This window comes from Antedon bifida, chromosome 6 (assembly GCF_963402885.1).
Source record: "Antedon bifida chromosome 6, ecAntBifi1.1, whole genome shotgun sequence".
Taxonomy (NCBI): Eukaryota; Metazoa; Echinodermata; class Crinoidea; order Comatulida; family Antedonidae; genus Antedon; species Antedon bifida.
In genome coordinates this window covers 14,448,934-14,465,275 of record NC_136231.1, presented here as the reverse complement: position 1 = coordinate 14,465,275, position 16,342 = coordinate 14,448,934, and the positions used below count along the sequence as shown (strand labels likewise).

At 32.2% G+C, this 16,342-nt stretch overlaps 1 protein-coding gene across 2 annotated transcripts; it reads left to right on the top strand.

The window, feature by feature from the left end:
* Positions 1-10,105: 10,105 nt before the first annotated feature.
* On the top strand, positions 10,106-13,671 carry LOC144845490 (uncharacterized). 2 transcript variants are annotated; one of them, XM_078702875.1, is made up of 5 exons: positions 10,106-10,357; positions 11,032-11,112; positions 11,517-11,600; positions 11,949-12,029; positions 12,416-13,671. In XM_078702875.1, exons 1-5 carry the CDS (start codon positions 10,249-10,251, stop codon positions 12,589-12,591), a joined length of 531 nt encoding a protein of 176 aa, XP_078559001.1. In that variant the 5' UTR covers positions 10,106-10,248; the 3' UTR covers positions 12,592-13,671. The 2 variants fall into 2 exon arrangements, with proteins under 2 accessions (XP_078559001.1, XP_078559000.1); XM_078702874.1 differs by having other exon boundaries at positions 10,108-10,357; positions 11,511-11,600; positions 12,416-13,669.
* The last annotated feature ends 2,671 nt before the right edge of the window (positions 13,672-16,342 follow it).

Genomic DNA, 16,342 nt, shown 5'->3' with positions numbered 1-16,342 from the left:
TTAAGGATCTTTTGTACCATGCAAAAGGTACCAAGGTAATGACTGACAGTAATCCATTAACATATGTTCTTACTTCAGCTAAATTGGATGCTACAGGTCACCGATGGTTGGCCGCGTTAGCTAACTTTGACTTCTCCATTCAATATAAACCTGGTAGAACTAACCAAGATGCGGATGCATTGTCCCGCAGACCTCTCGCTTCTGATGCTAATGCGGCAGATGAAGTTGATCAGATGAGAATTAAAGAGAATCTACAAACGCGAGTGAGTGAAATCTCACCTAAAGAAGTCATAAATGCGGTATATGGGGTACGTTCAGCTGTTACCAATTCAAGTGACACACTACCTTATGCATATTGTCTTGGTGGTAGTAGTCAGTGTATTCCAGAGATGTATAGTAATGAAACATCCCTCACTGATGTTATTAACTGGAGTGAAGCACAGGATGCTGATTATGTGTTAAAGGAACTGAAAGAAATGGTAAAATCAGGTCAGAAGCCAAAGATAACAAACAACGCGTCGAAGGAACTTACTCGTTATTGCAGAGAATATGCCAAATTAACATTGAAAGATAATGTACTGTACCGTATTATTACCAGACCTCAAGACGGTAGTAAAATTGAACAACTCCTTTTACCAAAGGCTTACCGAGTGAAGGCTTTGACAATGCTCCATAATGACTTAGGACATCATGGCACTGAACGCACAGTAGCGTTAGTTAGAGAGAGATTCTATTGGCCGAAGATGTCAACAGAGGTGGTAGAGTGGGTCAAGCATTGTGGTCGTTGCCTAGCACGTAAATCTTTGCCTTCAAAAAGTGCAACGCTACACAATATTAAAACAAATGGACCTATGGAGTTGGTCTGTATGGACTTTCTGTCTCTTGAGCCAGATAGCAGTGGTAAGAAGTCGATACTGGTAGTGACCGATCATTTCACCAGGTATGCCCAAGCTTTTCCGACAAAGGACCAAACAGCACTTACAGTTGCGAAGGTATTATGGCAACAATACTTTCAACACTATGGGCTACCAAAAAGGCTCCACTCTGATCAAGGACCAGAATTTGAAAGTAAAGTGATCAAAGAACTCACTGGTCTATTAGGAATTCACAAATCACATACCACTCCTTATCACCCACAAGGAGATCCACAACCTGAGAGATTTAACCGAACACTATTAAACATGCTGGGAACATTAGAAAATGAAAAGAAAGTAAATTGGAGTAAGCATGTCAGCTCGTTAGTGCATGCATATAATTGCACGAAGCATGACAGTACCGGATTTTCACCCTATTTTCTTATGTTTGGAAGGGAAGCTCGCTTGCCAGTTGATATTTGTTTCGACTTGCACCCTGATGGAAACCAAAATCGTAGTCATAGCAAATATGTGGAAGATCTTCGTCAAGGTCTTGAGAAAGCTTATGATATGGCAAGAAATGAGTCAGAAAAGGCTGGGCATGCTAACAAAAGGAGGTACGATAAGAAAGTCCGTATAGCTAATGCAGTTCTGCAACCAGGAGACCGAGTTCTAGTCAGAAACTTAGGACTTAAAGGAAAGAATAAGCTTGCAGACCGTTGGAAACCTGAACCTTTTATTATTATAGAGAAATTTGCAGACCTTCCAGTTTACAGACTTAAACCAGAAAAAGGTAATGAACAAGCTAAAACTTTGCATCGGGATCATATTCTTCCTGTTGGTTACATCACAGAAGTGAGACAACCCAGTCCAGTTCCAGAAAAGGCTAGAAGACAAAAAACCCGATCACAAACAAAGAATACAACCGAGAATGAAAATTCTTGTTCCAGTGATGAAGATGATGAATCTGTTGTAGATGTAACTATATCAGTTCCTGTAGATAATGCAAATGATCAGGCCAGTGAAACTGAGCACATTGATGTTCTCAATGCTACTCCTGTACAAAATGATAATTCTGAAATAGAGGATAGCAGCATAGCGGGTTCACTTACACCACCGTATCTACAAGAAACTCCAAGTAGGCCTATAATAGTACCTTTTACATTTCCAAATATGGATGCCTCTGAATACACGCCTAGAACACTTATAAAGAGAATCACAGATTTTAGTAGTGGACAAGAGGAGCGAGTTCAGTGTGAAAACAATACTGAAGTGCCTGTAGAAACTGCAGACACAGCTAGTGGTGATACTAACACAACAACGAGGTCTGAGTCTGATGATGGTGATCAAACAACCAATGAACCAGAAAGTGTTACAGAACAAGGTGACGACATCACTGTAGAAACGGAGGAATACAGCAGGCCAGTCAGAAACCGTCAAGTGCCTCGAAGACTCAACTATGATCATCTTGGAAATCCAACCTGGTATAGCAGAGTAGCCACCAGTCTCTATGGTCTGGCAAATTCTTTAAGTGCGTTAGGGACAACGCAGAGTTCAAGAGGGGAGGTTGTAACCCTATGATTTTTTATGAATATATTTTACCATTTATATCTTTCTTATATCTTTCTGTTTGATTTTATTCATTTGAATGTATCTGTTTTTACAATGTATATAAATATAGTTTATAGGTCAGTAGAAAAGAATGCAGCTTAATTGCAACAAAGGTTACCACAAGTGGGTCAAAGTGACCACTGTTTGGGAAGTAAGGAATGTGTTTTGTCAAGTTGCTAGGCAACTAAGGTGATTATACCTCATTTCTGATGATTATACATCACTTCCACTTGTGCCTGCTCACAAGAAACATCTATACATTTTTAACAACTTTAAAGGAAGTCACTTTTTCATATTTTGGCTCTTTTCTTAGGTAAGAACTATCAATTATATTATTTTATGTTTAACAAATGTGTTAATATAACTTAATTTGAGATTTAAGCTTATGAAGATTAGGTTTATGCATTATGTTTGCATTGGCTCAATGCTTTAGATTAGTTATGTGATACTTAACTTTGATTATATTTTATAACTTTTGTGATACCATTTGCAATTGCGCTTGGTAATTTATGTTACTGTAAAGTAAGGTTCTGCAATCACACATTGTTCTCTCCCGTTTTAAGTTAAAGGGTCTTGAAGTGATTAACTTGCTTTTGCTAATACTTTTAATTTTATGAGTGTATCAGGATGATTCTGGTAAATGTGGGTCATTTACTAGATGGCAGTACACTCTTGGTATTGATTGACCTAGAGACAATTGGAGTGTGATTGTAGAATTGATACTATTGTATTATACACTTATTTTTGATTTCCGCTTTATATGCGACATTTATTTTTATACATTTAATTACCTTTTAGTTTATAATTTAGTTTATTGAATGGATGCATTAACCATCCTGAGTTTATAATAGTCAGGTTAATATGTTGATAGACACACGTTTGAATAGCTATTGCTATTATCCATTGCGTTGCAATGTAGTTATATTGGTATCAAGTATTAGCATACTTACCAAACGAAGTACCTCTAACTATATAATGTAACTATTGTTTTAATGAGTAGTGTGAATAATCATATACCAATCAGTGTTAATCGAACCTGATGGTATTGACGGATTATATTTTATTTTGTTTAATTGTCTATCATAGCCTAGGTTATTTTGCAAACATTGTGGTATTGTAATTATGTACCAAATGATATTTGATTTAAATTGTTTTATAGTTATATAGTATATGTATATATTTTCTCTTTTCTTAGATGAGAAAACACTACTTTTGAAATTTACGAATCATTATTGCAATTATTACACCATTGGTCGGAACATTTCGTTGATAACATTTACTCTACTGTGGAACCTTTCAAGTCGGAATTGTTTCAACTGAAGACTCAATTTTAATATAAACTTTTAGTTTTGTGGACACTTTAATGTTTTATCTTGAGAACAAATAATATTGGTTTTATGTAAATTCCGACAAGTTGATGTCAAAGGAATAAATCTACATTTTTAATTTATAAGGCGTTTTCCTTGATTTGATTATTTAATACTTCTTGGAAATTTTAGTTTCTTGCTAGAAACTCGGGTTACATATGCCTAAATTATTAATTCGTAATTGACGCATTGTCAATGTGATAGACATTTTACGGTTTACAATACATACTTTGAGTGACGGTTGGAAGTGGAATAACGTTTCCCTATTTATCTAGGCGTTACCCTTTTTATATTACCGTATTAGTTATATAATAAACACATGCTTCCTCCTAAATGTTTATTGTGCAATTTTCTAATTTAGCGTTATGTGTTTAATCTGCGCCATCTTGTTCTTCAGGGTAATGGGTCCCATGTTTTAAAAAACAGGCGTGGATCGAGAAAAAAAGGTTGGTAGGCCTACTCTAGCGGTATAAAAAAACTGTAAAAATGTACACAGCAGAAATAATCCAAATTTGCATTTCTGAATACAAATTAATATATAAAAAGATTAAACTACCGTATTCAAAAAGTTACAAAATGAAACAACATTTTAATATAGGCCTACATATAGATTACAAATTATTTGATAGTTTCATCAAATTATTTCGTCATCAATAGGCCTATATATTAAGAAAATTTAATTTCAGAATTCAATGAATTATGTGTGTAAAATTTGACCATGAAACGCAAATTAAATCATACACTTAAATGCTAACGGTACTGGTGTTGAGTGTTAATAACTTTTTTTTCTAAAGCCCCTTGAGAGTATTGAAGGTGGTAAACCATAACAGGTTATGTCCTTTACATTACGACGTGTTTAATTTGATAATTTACAATCAAAACATGTCGCTTTAACATTTATAGCATGGAAAAAATTAATAATTTTCTTATTTATTTCCTTCATGTTTATAGTGAGCAACACAAAAGGGTAAATGATGATACAACGGCGTCTGTTGTTTATGAATTCCATGACAACATTAATGTTATTTATAGTAAAGGACATTACAGATCAACGCGGAGGTTTCCGAATCCGTCTTTCTATGAATCGGAAGGGCTTGAAATAAATGACGAGGTGACGTACACAAAATTAAACATTAATGTTTTCTAAGAATAGATATTAGGCATAGTTTTAAGGTTTAAGATTTTAAAGTCAAATGTAGTAATAATAATAAACTATAGGATGCCATATGTTACAGGAATAGACAATAAATAACTGTATCAACAAACATAACATGTTATATGTAACATTGGTCAATGACCGAAGAAAACAGTAACATTCTGATCAACAAAGTTTAACGTTTAATAAGTATAGTAATAAACTGTGATAAGATGTAATACATGAATGTAAGGAATGATCTACCATGCCGATTAAAAACTATAATAACTTAGTAAGTAATTACTAACATATCTGTAACTTCAGTCAATGACTGAAATTTCACTTTCATGCTACAACATATAGTATAACCATGGACCTATAAATATATTCAAGGTTAAAAAAATGAGTAGAATTTAACAGATATAAAAACTTTAAAATGAATGTACACCGTCCATTCAGCACTATAAACATAAGGTTTCAGGTAGCATACTTTCTGTGCACTTTTAATCATCTCTGTTTTTTATATTTTAAATCCTGAAGATCACCGATAATTCGTCAAAATTAAAATCTATAGGCCCTAAGTACACTAAGCGTATTAAAAAACTAAATAAAAATATAAATAGTTTTATACTATATTTGTTGAACTAACACTTTGTGATTTATTCAGACGCTCGCCCAGTGTAAGCCGGTTCGAATCCCATCGGAGTACCGTTTGATTGATTGATTGATTCTTTTATTTTTCACACAACATTCATGAAAATATAAATAATAAATTAAGTACAATAAAGTGTGAAAAACAGGATAACCACAAGAAAGCAAAGCTTTTAATCTGTGGCACCCTAACTTAATATATAAATTTACAAATATATTACAAAATGTTTTCATGTAGTAAATAAATGAAGGAAAATACAACGTACTATAATATAATATATATATATATATACATCACATTCTCAGAATATATACGAAAATGTAATTAATTAAGTTAAAGTTAGACATATTTTACAAATGTTGTTTTCGCAAAGATATATTGTTTCTTTATAACTATTAATGCATTTATTTAGTAATAGTTTTTTAAATATTGATATATTTTCACTATCTCTTATATTTCTTATAAGTTGATTCCATAGCTTAGGTCCTCTATATGCTATACTTTGCTGACCCATATTAGTTGATTTTAATTTTATACAATAATTGTCATTATTTCGAGTGTTATATGCATGATAATTATCAAATAAACTGAATAAAGAATTAAAACATTTTGGAAGTTGTCCTTTTTGGTATTTAAACATAAAATTTAAAACACTGTTTTTATACAAATCAAATATATTAATTGTGCCCGTTTTCACAAAGAGCTGAGAAGAAGGATGATGAAAGTCTACCTTACAAATAATCCTAAGAGCTCTTTTCTGAAGCAAAAGGAGGCGATCCAAATTTTCTTTGTTTCCCGCACCCCATACAATAATACCATATGTCAACACTGGTAATATAAGTGTCTTGTATATGGTAAGTAACACTTCAGTAGATACTAAATGTTTTATATGACACATGGCACCAATTATTGAGGATGCTTTACAAGAAACTGCATTTGTATGGTGTCTAAAGTTCAGTTTCTCATCAATGATGACACCGAGAAATTTAGTATATGGTACTCTATCTATTGAAACTCTATTTATTGAAAGTACAAATTGGGATGTGTCAATGTTGGTATTCTTTCCACTAAATAACATATACGTAGTTTTGGTTGTATTAATATTTAATCTATTAGTTTTACACCATTTCTCAATTTTATTTAGTTCATTTGTCATTATTGTAAAGGCAGTGACGACATCATTGTGTTGTAAAAACATATTCGTATCATCTGCAAACATTATTAAATCAACGACATTACTTACAGAAAACATGTCATTTATGAAAATCAAAAACAGCAGGGGTCCAAGAATTGACCCTTGTGGAACGCCTTGTTTTATTATTTTGGTTACAGACTGACACTTCCCAATTTGTACGAATTGTTGTCTTTCTCTAAGGTAGCTTCGGTACCAATCAAGAACCACGCCTCTTATTCCATAATGGGGCAATTTTGTGAGCAATAATTCATGATCTATCGAATCGAACGCCTTGGATAAATCCAAAAATACGCCAATCATAAATTGCTTGTTGTCAACGGCTGTCGTTATTTTATCAAGGACTTGTAGGAGGGCGTGGTTAGTTGAATGACCTGCCCTGAATCCATATTGAGATTCATGTAACATATCATATTTACACAAAAAAGCGATTGTTTGGTCATATACGACCCTTTCAAATACCTTAGATATACATGGTAATATCGATATCGGTCTATAATTTTCTATGTTCTCCCTTGCTCCTTTTTTATACACAGGAATTGTTTTAGCAATTTTTAGTTGACAAGGAAATACACCCGATTGAAGGGATACATTGATTATATGAGATAACGGTTTAGCCAGTATATCTGAGTTATTTTTTATATAAATGGTACCAATGTCATCACAACCACTTGACTTATTTACATTTAAGTCATTAATGTATTTAATGATATCGGACTCAGTTACAGCTCTAAAAAACATTGAATTCAAAATGTCATGTTGTATTTTATATTCGGTGTTACTATTACGGTTATCATCACCTGTCATTTGGTCACCTATATTTATAAAGTATGTGTTAAACGCATTGGCTATGGATGTTGGGTCATTAAGTTGATGGGAGTTGATTTTCATTTTTTGAGGCATGTCTTGATGTTTCTTCCTACCTAATAATGAGTTTATGACACCCCATGTTTTCTTTATATTACTCTTGTACTTTTCAAATTCATTTTTGTAATAAGTAGTTTTTCTTTCTCTTATTATTGATGTTAACTTATTTTTATATTTCTTATATTTAGATTTATTTATATCTGTTGGTTTCTGTTTATATTTGATGTATAATTTATTTTTGGTACAAAGAGATTTTTGAATTCCATATGTTATCCACGGGGATTTAATTGTATCTACTTTTAACCTAACTCTTTTTAGTGGGAAATGCTTATCTATCATTGTTTTTAAAGAATCTGAGAAACGTTTATATGATTCATTCGCATTTTCAATGCTAGTTACATATTGCCAATCATAGCCCTGTAATTCAAGTCTAAATTGCCGTTTTTGTTGATCAGTATAGCTTCTTTTTATTATAAATTTTTCTGATCGTGGTAATGAATAATTTTCTGAATCATCCATGCAGAAAACTGCAAAGTGGTCAGATATGTCGTTAACTAATATCCCTGTGTTAATATTTTGGAATTCCTGATAATTTGTATAAATATTGTCAATTACTGTTGCGGTATCTTTTGTGATTCGAGTGGGTTTATTGACTAGTGGAATGAAAGATTCTGTTAGCATGTTGTCTACGTGAGTTTGAACATTATTGTCACAGTTATATTTTTGTAGATCTAGGTTAAAGTCACCCATTAGGTATGCCTTTTTATTTTCATTGTTTATCATGTGCATTAATTCACTAAGTTGATTATTAAATGTTGGAATATGGGCTTTAGGGGGTCTGTAGATTATTCCACATATAATTGATTTATCATTATTTTTTAATTCAATTATAATGCACTCTCCCTCGTTTATCATAGCAGACAAGTCATTTCTTATTTGATATGATATATTTGAGTGTATGTACAATGCTACACACCCCCCTGTCTGGGTTTCTCTGTTTTTAAAGATGGGTGTATAGTTTGGAAGTGTATATAAACCAAGGTGATGTTTGCTTGAAAGCCAAGTTTCAGTAAGTCCTATTACATTAAATTCAAAATCGAGAGAGGATACATAATTTTTAAATTCTTCAAATTTGTTAACAATACTTCTACAATTTAATGCAAACATAGAAAAACTATTAGTTGACGTTTGACTGAACGTGGATTTAAATGTATCAATACTAAAGTAATAGTTTTCCTTATAGTTAAATGCGGTTGTATTTTCGTCTTCATAATTAAAATTATCAATATTTAGAATTGAAAACATATGATTTCGTTAATATAAATAAATATCAGTTAATTATAGGGCCTAATGACAAAAGAAATATTTGATAATAAATATAACCTTATTTGCTATATCTGTACATTAGCTACCCGTCATAAAGTATTTTATTTTACCGTGACCCCTTATTAATGAATGTAGTAATACAAATTTATATACAATTTTATAAACAACCCCAACTTATATGAATGCACTGTATGTAACAGTTCACAGCAATGTGGGGCTGTGTATAATAACATGACATGGATAGTATTTTGTCCAAATTACATAAATACCATCTCATGTTAAATAAGTGTGTTTCTTACTAACAGAGTTTGGTCTGGTCACTTTGTAGGTTCACGGTATAGCCTCCCATCTATATATAATGATCCATTTCTAAATACAGGATGTCTTCCTTCATTGTATGCTTTCAACATTATGTCTCGGTACTCACGTTTCTTCTTGGCATCTGCTGCTGTAAGGTCCTCCATGGCATAAAAATCTTTATTTTTCAGTGACTTCGTTAATTATATACACTAGCAGTAACCCGTGCTCCACACGGTCTTTTTCTTCCTTATGTGGTTATATATTTTGCATGGGCAAGTATAATAACAGCGCACTGATAAAAGTACTTTGGCAAATTATTAAAATAAAAACAAATTCGGAACTACTGTATTTACGACCATTGATTTTGTTATACACTGTACACGTCTGCCTTAATAATAATTCGCTTGTATTGATTAAGTTTAAAAGCGCAATAGGCCTACTGGATATGGGATATGAAAGTGACAACGTGCATGAGATTTGCACGTTGAAGTATGTCAACAGTCGGCAGATTAAAACATTTTAATGACAAAATATGAATTAAGTTATAGAATAATAAAACTACAGCTGCTTACGGACACAAAAAGTGCTCCTACGTAAAATTACGCGAAAAATGTAGTAGCATTAATATATAGATATGTATTCGAACATTAATTGACAACGTATGTGGAAAAAAAAATTACGCATACCGGCCATAATCGATCGTCAACTATTTGTGGTGTTGCTGCCCTCACGAGTTTGCAATATCAATCAATCACCTCCAATCAATACTGTTGTAAGAACGTCACAAATTCTCATGACTATGTAACCTTTGTACCGGCCCCTTTGTACTATGCATTCACTGGCTGTACAAACAATAACAACTCAAAGCGTCTTTCTCTTTTACTGAAACGTGTGAGAAAGATACGTTAAATAGTGAAAACCTGTTTACCTATAAAGTGTAAAGCATGCACAGAAGTGTCATGATATTTATAGTGTATATTACGTTGGTATTCCTATTTGTCTTTGTGGAATCAACTACTGTTGGTCCTGGCACGACAACTCTACCTGATCGAGGTTAGTCAGTTTATAGGACTGTAAGCATTAAAATGACGTTATACCCGATCATATTAATTCGTCATACATGGTGCTACAAGGCCTCTATTATAAATGAAACTGTATTCTTAAGTATAGGCCAGGTAGGATTGATATTTAGAAAACATGGGCTTGACACGTTATGTTATGATTGAATAATCATTTTTCGTTATTCAAAGTGGTTAGGATTCCGGCAGATTGATTCAGAATGAACGCAATTGATTGGTCAATTGAAAATCGCTCATGCATGTACAATTTTATAACCTCATGTACAAAGTTTAACACCAATTCTAGTGGTTTTGTAGGTTCAATTCTCGATCAAAATTTTCCATTTTTTTTAAATTAAAAAAAAATTGTCTTTTATTCACCATCGTCGTTATCCATCATCGTCTTTACCCAACATTGCCTAGAGGGATGTTTTTTTAGGTTTATGTTTTAGTTCTCAGTGTTTCGGAATCTGTTACAATGGGAAGTTGGGTTCCGGTGCCGGAATCCTAACCACGGCGTTCTTTATTCTAACTTCATTTATAATGACTACCGCAGAATAATGCCAGTTGATATTCAGAAACATTGTTCCGAGAGAGAAAGAGAGAGAGAGAGAGATGTTGATATCGTTGAACATTATAGGCCTGATTCACGTCAATTTTACTTTTCAGAATGCCCAATGAGGAAATGCGTTCCTTGTGACAGTGGTGTATACCGTATAGACGAATACGGCTGCAGAACATGTGAATGTGGTAAAGTTCTGATTAGTTCAATCGTACTGCTTTCATAGTGTTTTTGTAATCAAAATAAAGCTAGAAGGGAAAAGTAAACCTGAGCTGCTTTGTAATTAAGTAGAAATTGTCCATCGAAAAAAAAATAATATGCCAATAGTAATACAATACAATAAACAGGGCTACAATAAACCCATTTGTAGAAAACGATTAGGCCTACCGTACTTTATTAGATAGAGATCCGAAGAGATAAATACTATCTAGTATCAGGCATCAATAAGTTTCATTTTCATATTCCGATTTTAATATATAAAACAAAGAATTAATAAATAAGTGTGTTCTACCGATTAGACAACAGAGGAATAAATATGAAATGATTTAAATATTTATTTAACTTATTGCACGTCTATCTTCATTAGTTATAGAATGTCCCATGATTGATTGTGTAAAAGAATGTCCTGATAACATGTACCAAGCAGATGAAAATGGATGTCAGACATGTGATTGTGGTAAATGTATTTCAGTTTTTTTTACGAAACACGCGTGTAATCTGTTATTTACTGCACCTGTACTATGCTAATTTCATTCATAATAAATAACTATCTCTTAAAGTACAGTAATAAGGCAGGATAAAGACCGTCACCATTGTTAAAGGTCTGTGGTCATTACCCCGACTGTTTTTCAAAAATGTTACTCGCAACTTTTTATAATTTGTTGGTTTCTGATGCTTTAATTGAAACTGGTTCTTTCTCTTTGTTAAGCCTATACTGTCGTTATACATGTCCATTAATGAGATACGTACCATGCAGGATTAATACATTTTCTCCCCTCCTTCTTATCATCTGCTTTTTTTTCAGAATGCCCATTGCCCAAATGTATACCATGCAAGAGTAATAAGTATGCTATAGATGAATATGGATGCCAGACGTGTGATTGTGGTATGTAAATGAGTTTTATTTTATATCCAAATACCTCAATTTTCAGCCTGTTCATATTGGTTATTGTGTGTCAAGCACGGAACGGATATTACACGCGATACAGTACCTTTATTTTTGTTCTATTTATTTATTGAATTATTGTACAGTAATCTCATTGAAATGTTTTTTTCTATTTTGTTAATGGTGGTCTCTGCTTAAAGTCTATTATAGACTATTTTGACCACCATCCACATTTATATTTTTAATGATTTATAAACAAATATATGTATTATTTGTGGAGAATCAATAAACAAACAATTTTCTACTAAAGAATTATATAGTAGCGTTCGAAATAAATACAAACTGATATAATAATCAATAATGTTTCTAATTTGTGTTTTTTTCAGTAAATGATGTGCCATCGTTTCTGACGTCACCAGCTGGAATGATAGTCATTGGAATATTACTATTATTGTTGATAACAATACCAATATTAATAATAATAATTTTCAAAACCAACATATTTAATAACAAACCCAAACCTGGTTTTCAGAAACATGTTGATGGAGTACCGGCTACTTAGGCTCCATCAAATACAATACTTTAAGCTCTGTCTACACTAACAAACTAGTTTGACAAAAAAAATGCATAAATATGATAGTAGTATGCCAAAATATGGTAGTGATGGGCACATAACATTTTTGTCACATAAAGTTTAATAGTGTAGACAGAGCTTTACAGAACAAGAGACAGAACATAACATTTTCGTGATTTTAAAATGTAAATATTTTATATTTGTTTATTTTACACTATTGTTTTGATAAATTATTATATCGAAAACAAGTGTCTTATTATTTTGTTTTACCATTCCCCACCTGTTATTAGCCAACACCAGACTGAACTATTCATCTTCAGCGGAATGAGGAGGCCTTTTATTTATTACCAAATGATCGTTTTGATACACAGAGACTTAAGAATAAGCATACATTACACATAATTTTCTGGCATGTAACAAGTTTATTGGAAAAAATGAACATTCTAAACGTGTAACCTAATGTGATCGTGGATATCTAGAATTAAAGACGCATCACATGGATGCTCAGGAAAAAGCCCATCTTACAGTTCGTGTGACCTCACTTGTAGGTGGCCGGGAACCTGCATGTGATTGTTATCTTATCGTACATTGTACACATCTATTTTAAAACATTCTTTATTTCTGGTAAAACTTGTGGTGTTCAACAAGGATACATCTACAAAATGAAATGAAAAAAACTCATCTAATCTTTTAATTATATTTTTAAAAAATTAGTATCTATCATTATTATTTTGTATTATATTGTAGGCCCTATGTTTTATATTTTTGTGGAAATAAATAGAATTGAGAATATAATATCAGGAAAATCTTGAGAGACCGTGATGTTGTATTGGCTTACTGTACTACGTGACTTTTGAGATTCAATGAGCCGAATGTAACTGTATTTACATCTTACTATACAATCAATATCTGTTGAAAACGTCACTTTAATGAACCAACGTAAACAGTAGACATATAATAATGGTTGTAATGGCGTCGTTTTCGATCGTCCGTAAGAAATTCTATGTTAAATTTAATTCTGTTCATAATGAAGTATTATATAATAAATGCAGACATATTATGTTATGGTTTATTTCCTGTTCGTCTTTGTAGACTCAACCATCGCTGCTGATTCGGTCTCCTTTATTTAAGGACCATACCATTATATTTTTATTAGTTCGTTGACATAAGTGTGTCACAGTTATTCAATCAACACATTACCATAATAATAAACCGTTTCGAGAGATTTTTATTTCCATCAATTGAACTCTCAATTTCTTGTGACAGTGGTAGTAGGCCTATATCCCGTATAGACGAATACGGCCGTACAACAGAATGTGGTGTGATTTTGTTTACTACTGTTATTTTTAGTAGTCCTTCAAACAAATAAATGTATAATGAGGATAAATATTAAGATGTTTGCAGGATGTACACCGCAGCCTCTTATTGTAGTGCTGTCTATTATTCCAAAATAATTTATAATAAAATAATAAAAAATGACACTATCACTTAACTATTTGTTTGTGGCTGTATCTCGATTTACCAATCGTGTCAACGTTACGTCGCCATTAGGAGGAAATAAATTGATTGAATTTTCATTTTATTTTTCATAGTTACAGAATGTCACATGATTAACTGTGTAAAAGAATGTCCTGATAACATGTACCAAGCAGATGAAAATTGTGATTGTGGTAAATATATATTTTGGATTTCTTACTCGTAAAGATTATGGACAACTCCATTGCGTCATGTAATGCAAATGTTGATATGGTTGCGAAGTTTGGGGATCCCAAAGGCAGATCGAGGTCTTTTATAGGAAATTGTTAAAACATATTCTCAAACTTAATAAATCCACTGCTAATTGCATGGTTTATGGTGAAGTCGGTAGAGTAAATATTAAATTAGTAATTGATAAAAGAATGTTACAGTTTTGTACGCATCATAAGTAGTAAACAAAGCAAATTGTCAAATATTATGTTCAGGTTGCTAAACAAATTATACGATCAGGGTATTTATCTCTCAAAATGAACTAATAAAATTCAAAATGTACTCAACAATTGTGGTGTGCCTCAAATGTGGAATGATTTTGATAATTTTAATTTTAAACGGGTTAGCAAACAGTATTAATCTCCAATTGAGTGACATCTCAAAACAGGTATGGCGTCACGATGTTTTTTTCTAATTCAATGTGTGATAATTATTATTATAGATATTTTAAGGATGTTTTAGTATTTGAACAGTCATTAAATTTACTAAAATATAATGAAAGGTCTCTACAGGTTCAGATGTGGAAACCATCGACTTCCCATCTCTTGAGAAGATACAGTAATGAACACGAAACCAAATGTACCTTATGTAACCAAAACGATACTGGAGACGAACACCACTATTTATTTATTTGCCCTTACTTGTTCCCATGCGCCAAATATATATTCGAAAGTATTATATATCACTCGCCCAAATAGAACCAAAATGCACCAATTTCTTAACACCAGATAAAAAAAAGAACTCTCAAACTTAGCTAAATTTATTCACGAAATGTTGTATTTGTTTAGTTAGGTGTTGCTGTTCGATATATAAATTAATTAATTAATTAAATTATTAATTCTATTACATATTTTTCTGATAGTAGACCTACTTACACAATTTCGATATTTCTAAAAAAAAATACAATAAAAAGAAAATATATATATAATTTAGTTCATTCATTATAATGTATTGGTAAATTGATGTAGGCCTATACGATTTGTTTTGTAGTTGTTTGTTTATTTTCTTCTAGTTAATAGTGCGCCATCATACTGGACGTCATCAATAGCTGTAACTATCGTATGTGGAACAGTAACCAAATAGCTATTCTTATAACAATCTTAGACACTCTGTTTCAATTTTTAGGTGCTTTTACCTTTTTTATCTGTTGGTGCAAATATAGTAATGAAATGCAGCAACAGCGCCGTTTAATTACAGAAAAAAGGTGGATTCGACGGTATTTATCGGAGTTCCACTGTGACATCATGACAGAGCCCTGCAACAACGTATAGTAGGTTATTGTAGTAATGATATAGAAAATGTATGTCAAATAATTTATTTTTATTCAACACATAATGAGTAGGCCTACTTATGTTTATGAGATTATAATGTTTGGTACTACTATTTCAAAAACCAAATAAACTGAATTTATGTGTATTTTTCTAATGATTAGGGTGGGACGGGGTTGGGTTAGGGGTGGGACGGGGTTTTACTGTTAGTGTAGATCAATTTGTGGGAATGGGAATTATAAAATATAAAAGTTACTAAATACTTTAGTTTAAAACAAGTTTATGGCTTTATGCATTGTACTCAAAATAACATAGGCTAGGTATTGTTAATGATGGATTTTTGTATATTTTTTACGATTATAGTAAACGCAGGTGTGTGCAAGTACGGTTTTGATTTTGAGATGACGGGCTTAACCATGGTTTTAAACATTAAGATGAGCACTGTTTCGTCACACCCTTAGTATATTGGTAACTTATCGCACCTGTAACATTGTAATATTTTAAATAAAGTGAAATAGGCCTAATGTATCATTATTTAATCAATGAAGGACATTTTAAGGTTCATAGTTATATTAAAGTATGTTGGCTTTAGAAAATCGACTTGTATATACGTAACCATGGAAAAGTGATTGCGATTAGTGATATTATATTCACCGTGTTAAACCATTCGTAATCTTGAATTAAGAAGAAATAGAGTACATGAATCCAACCAAGCTTATGACCGT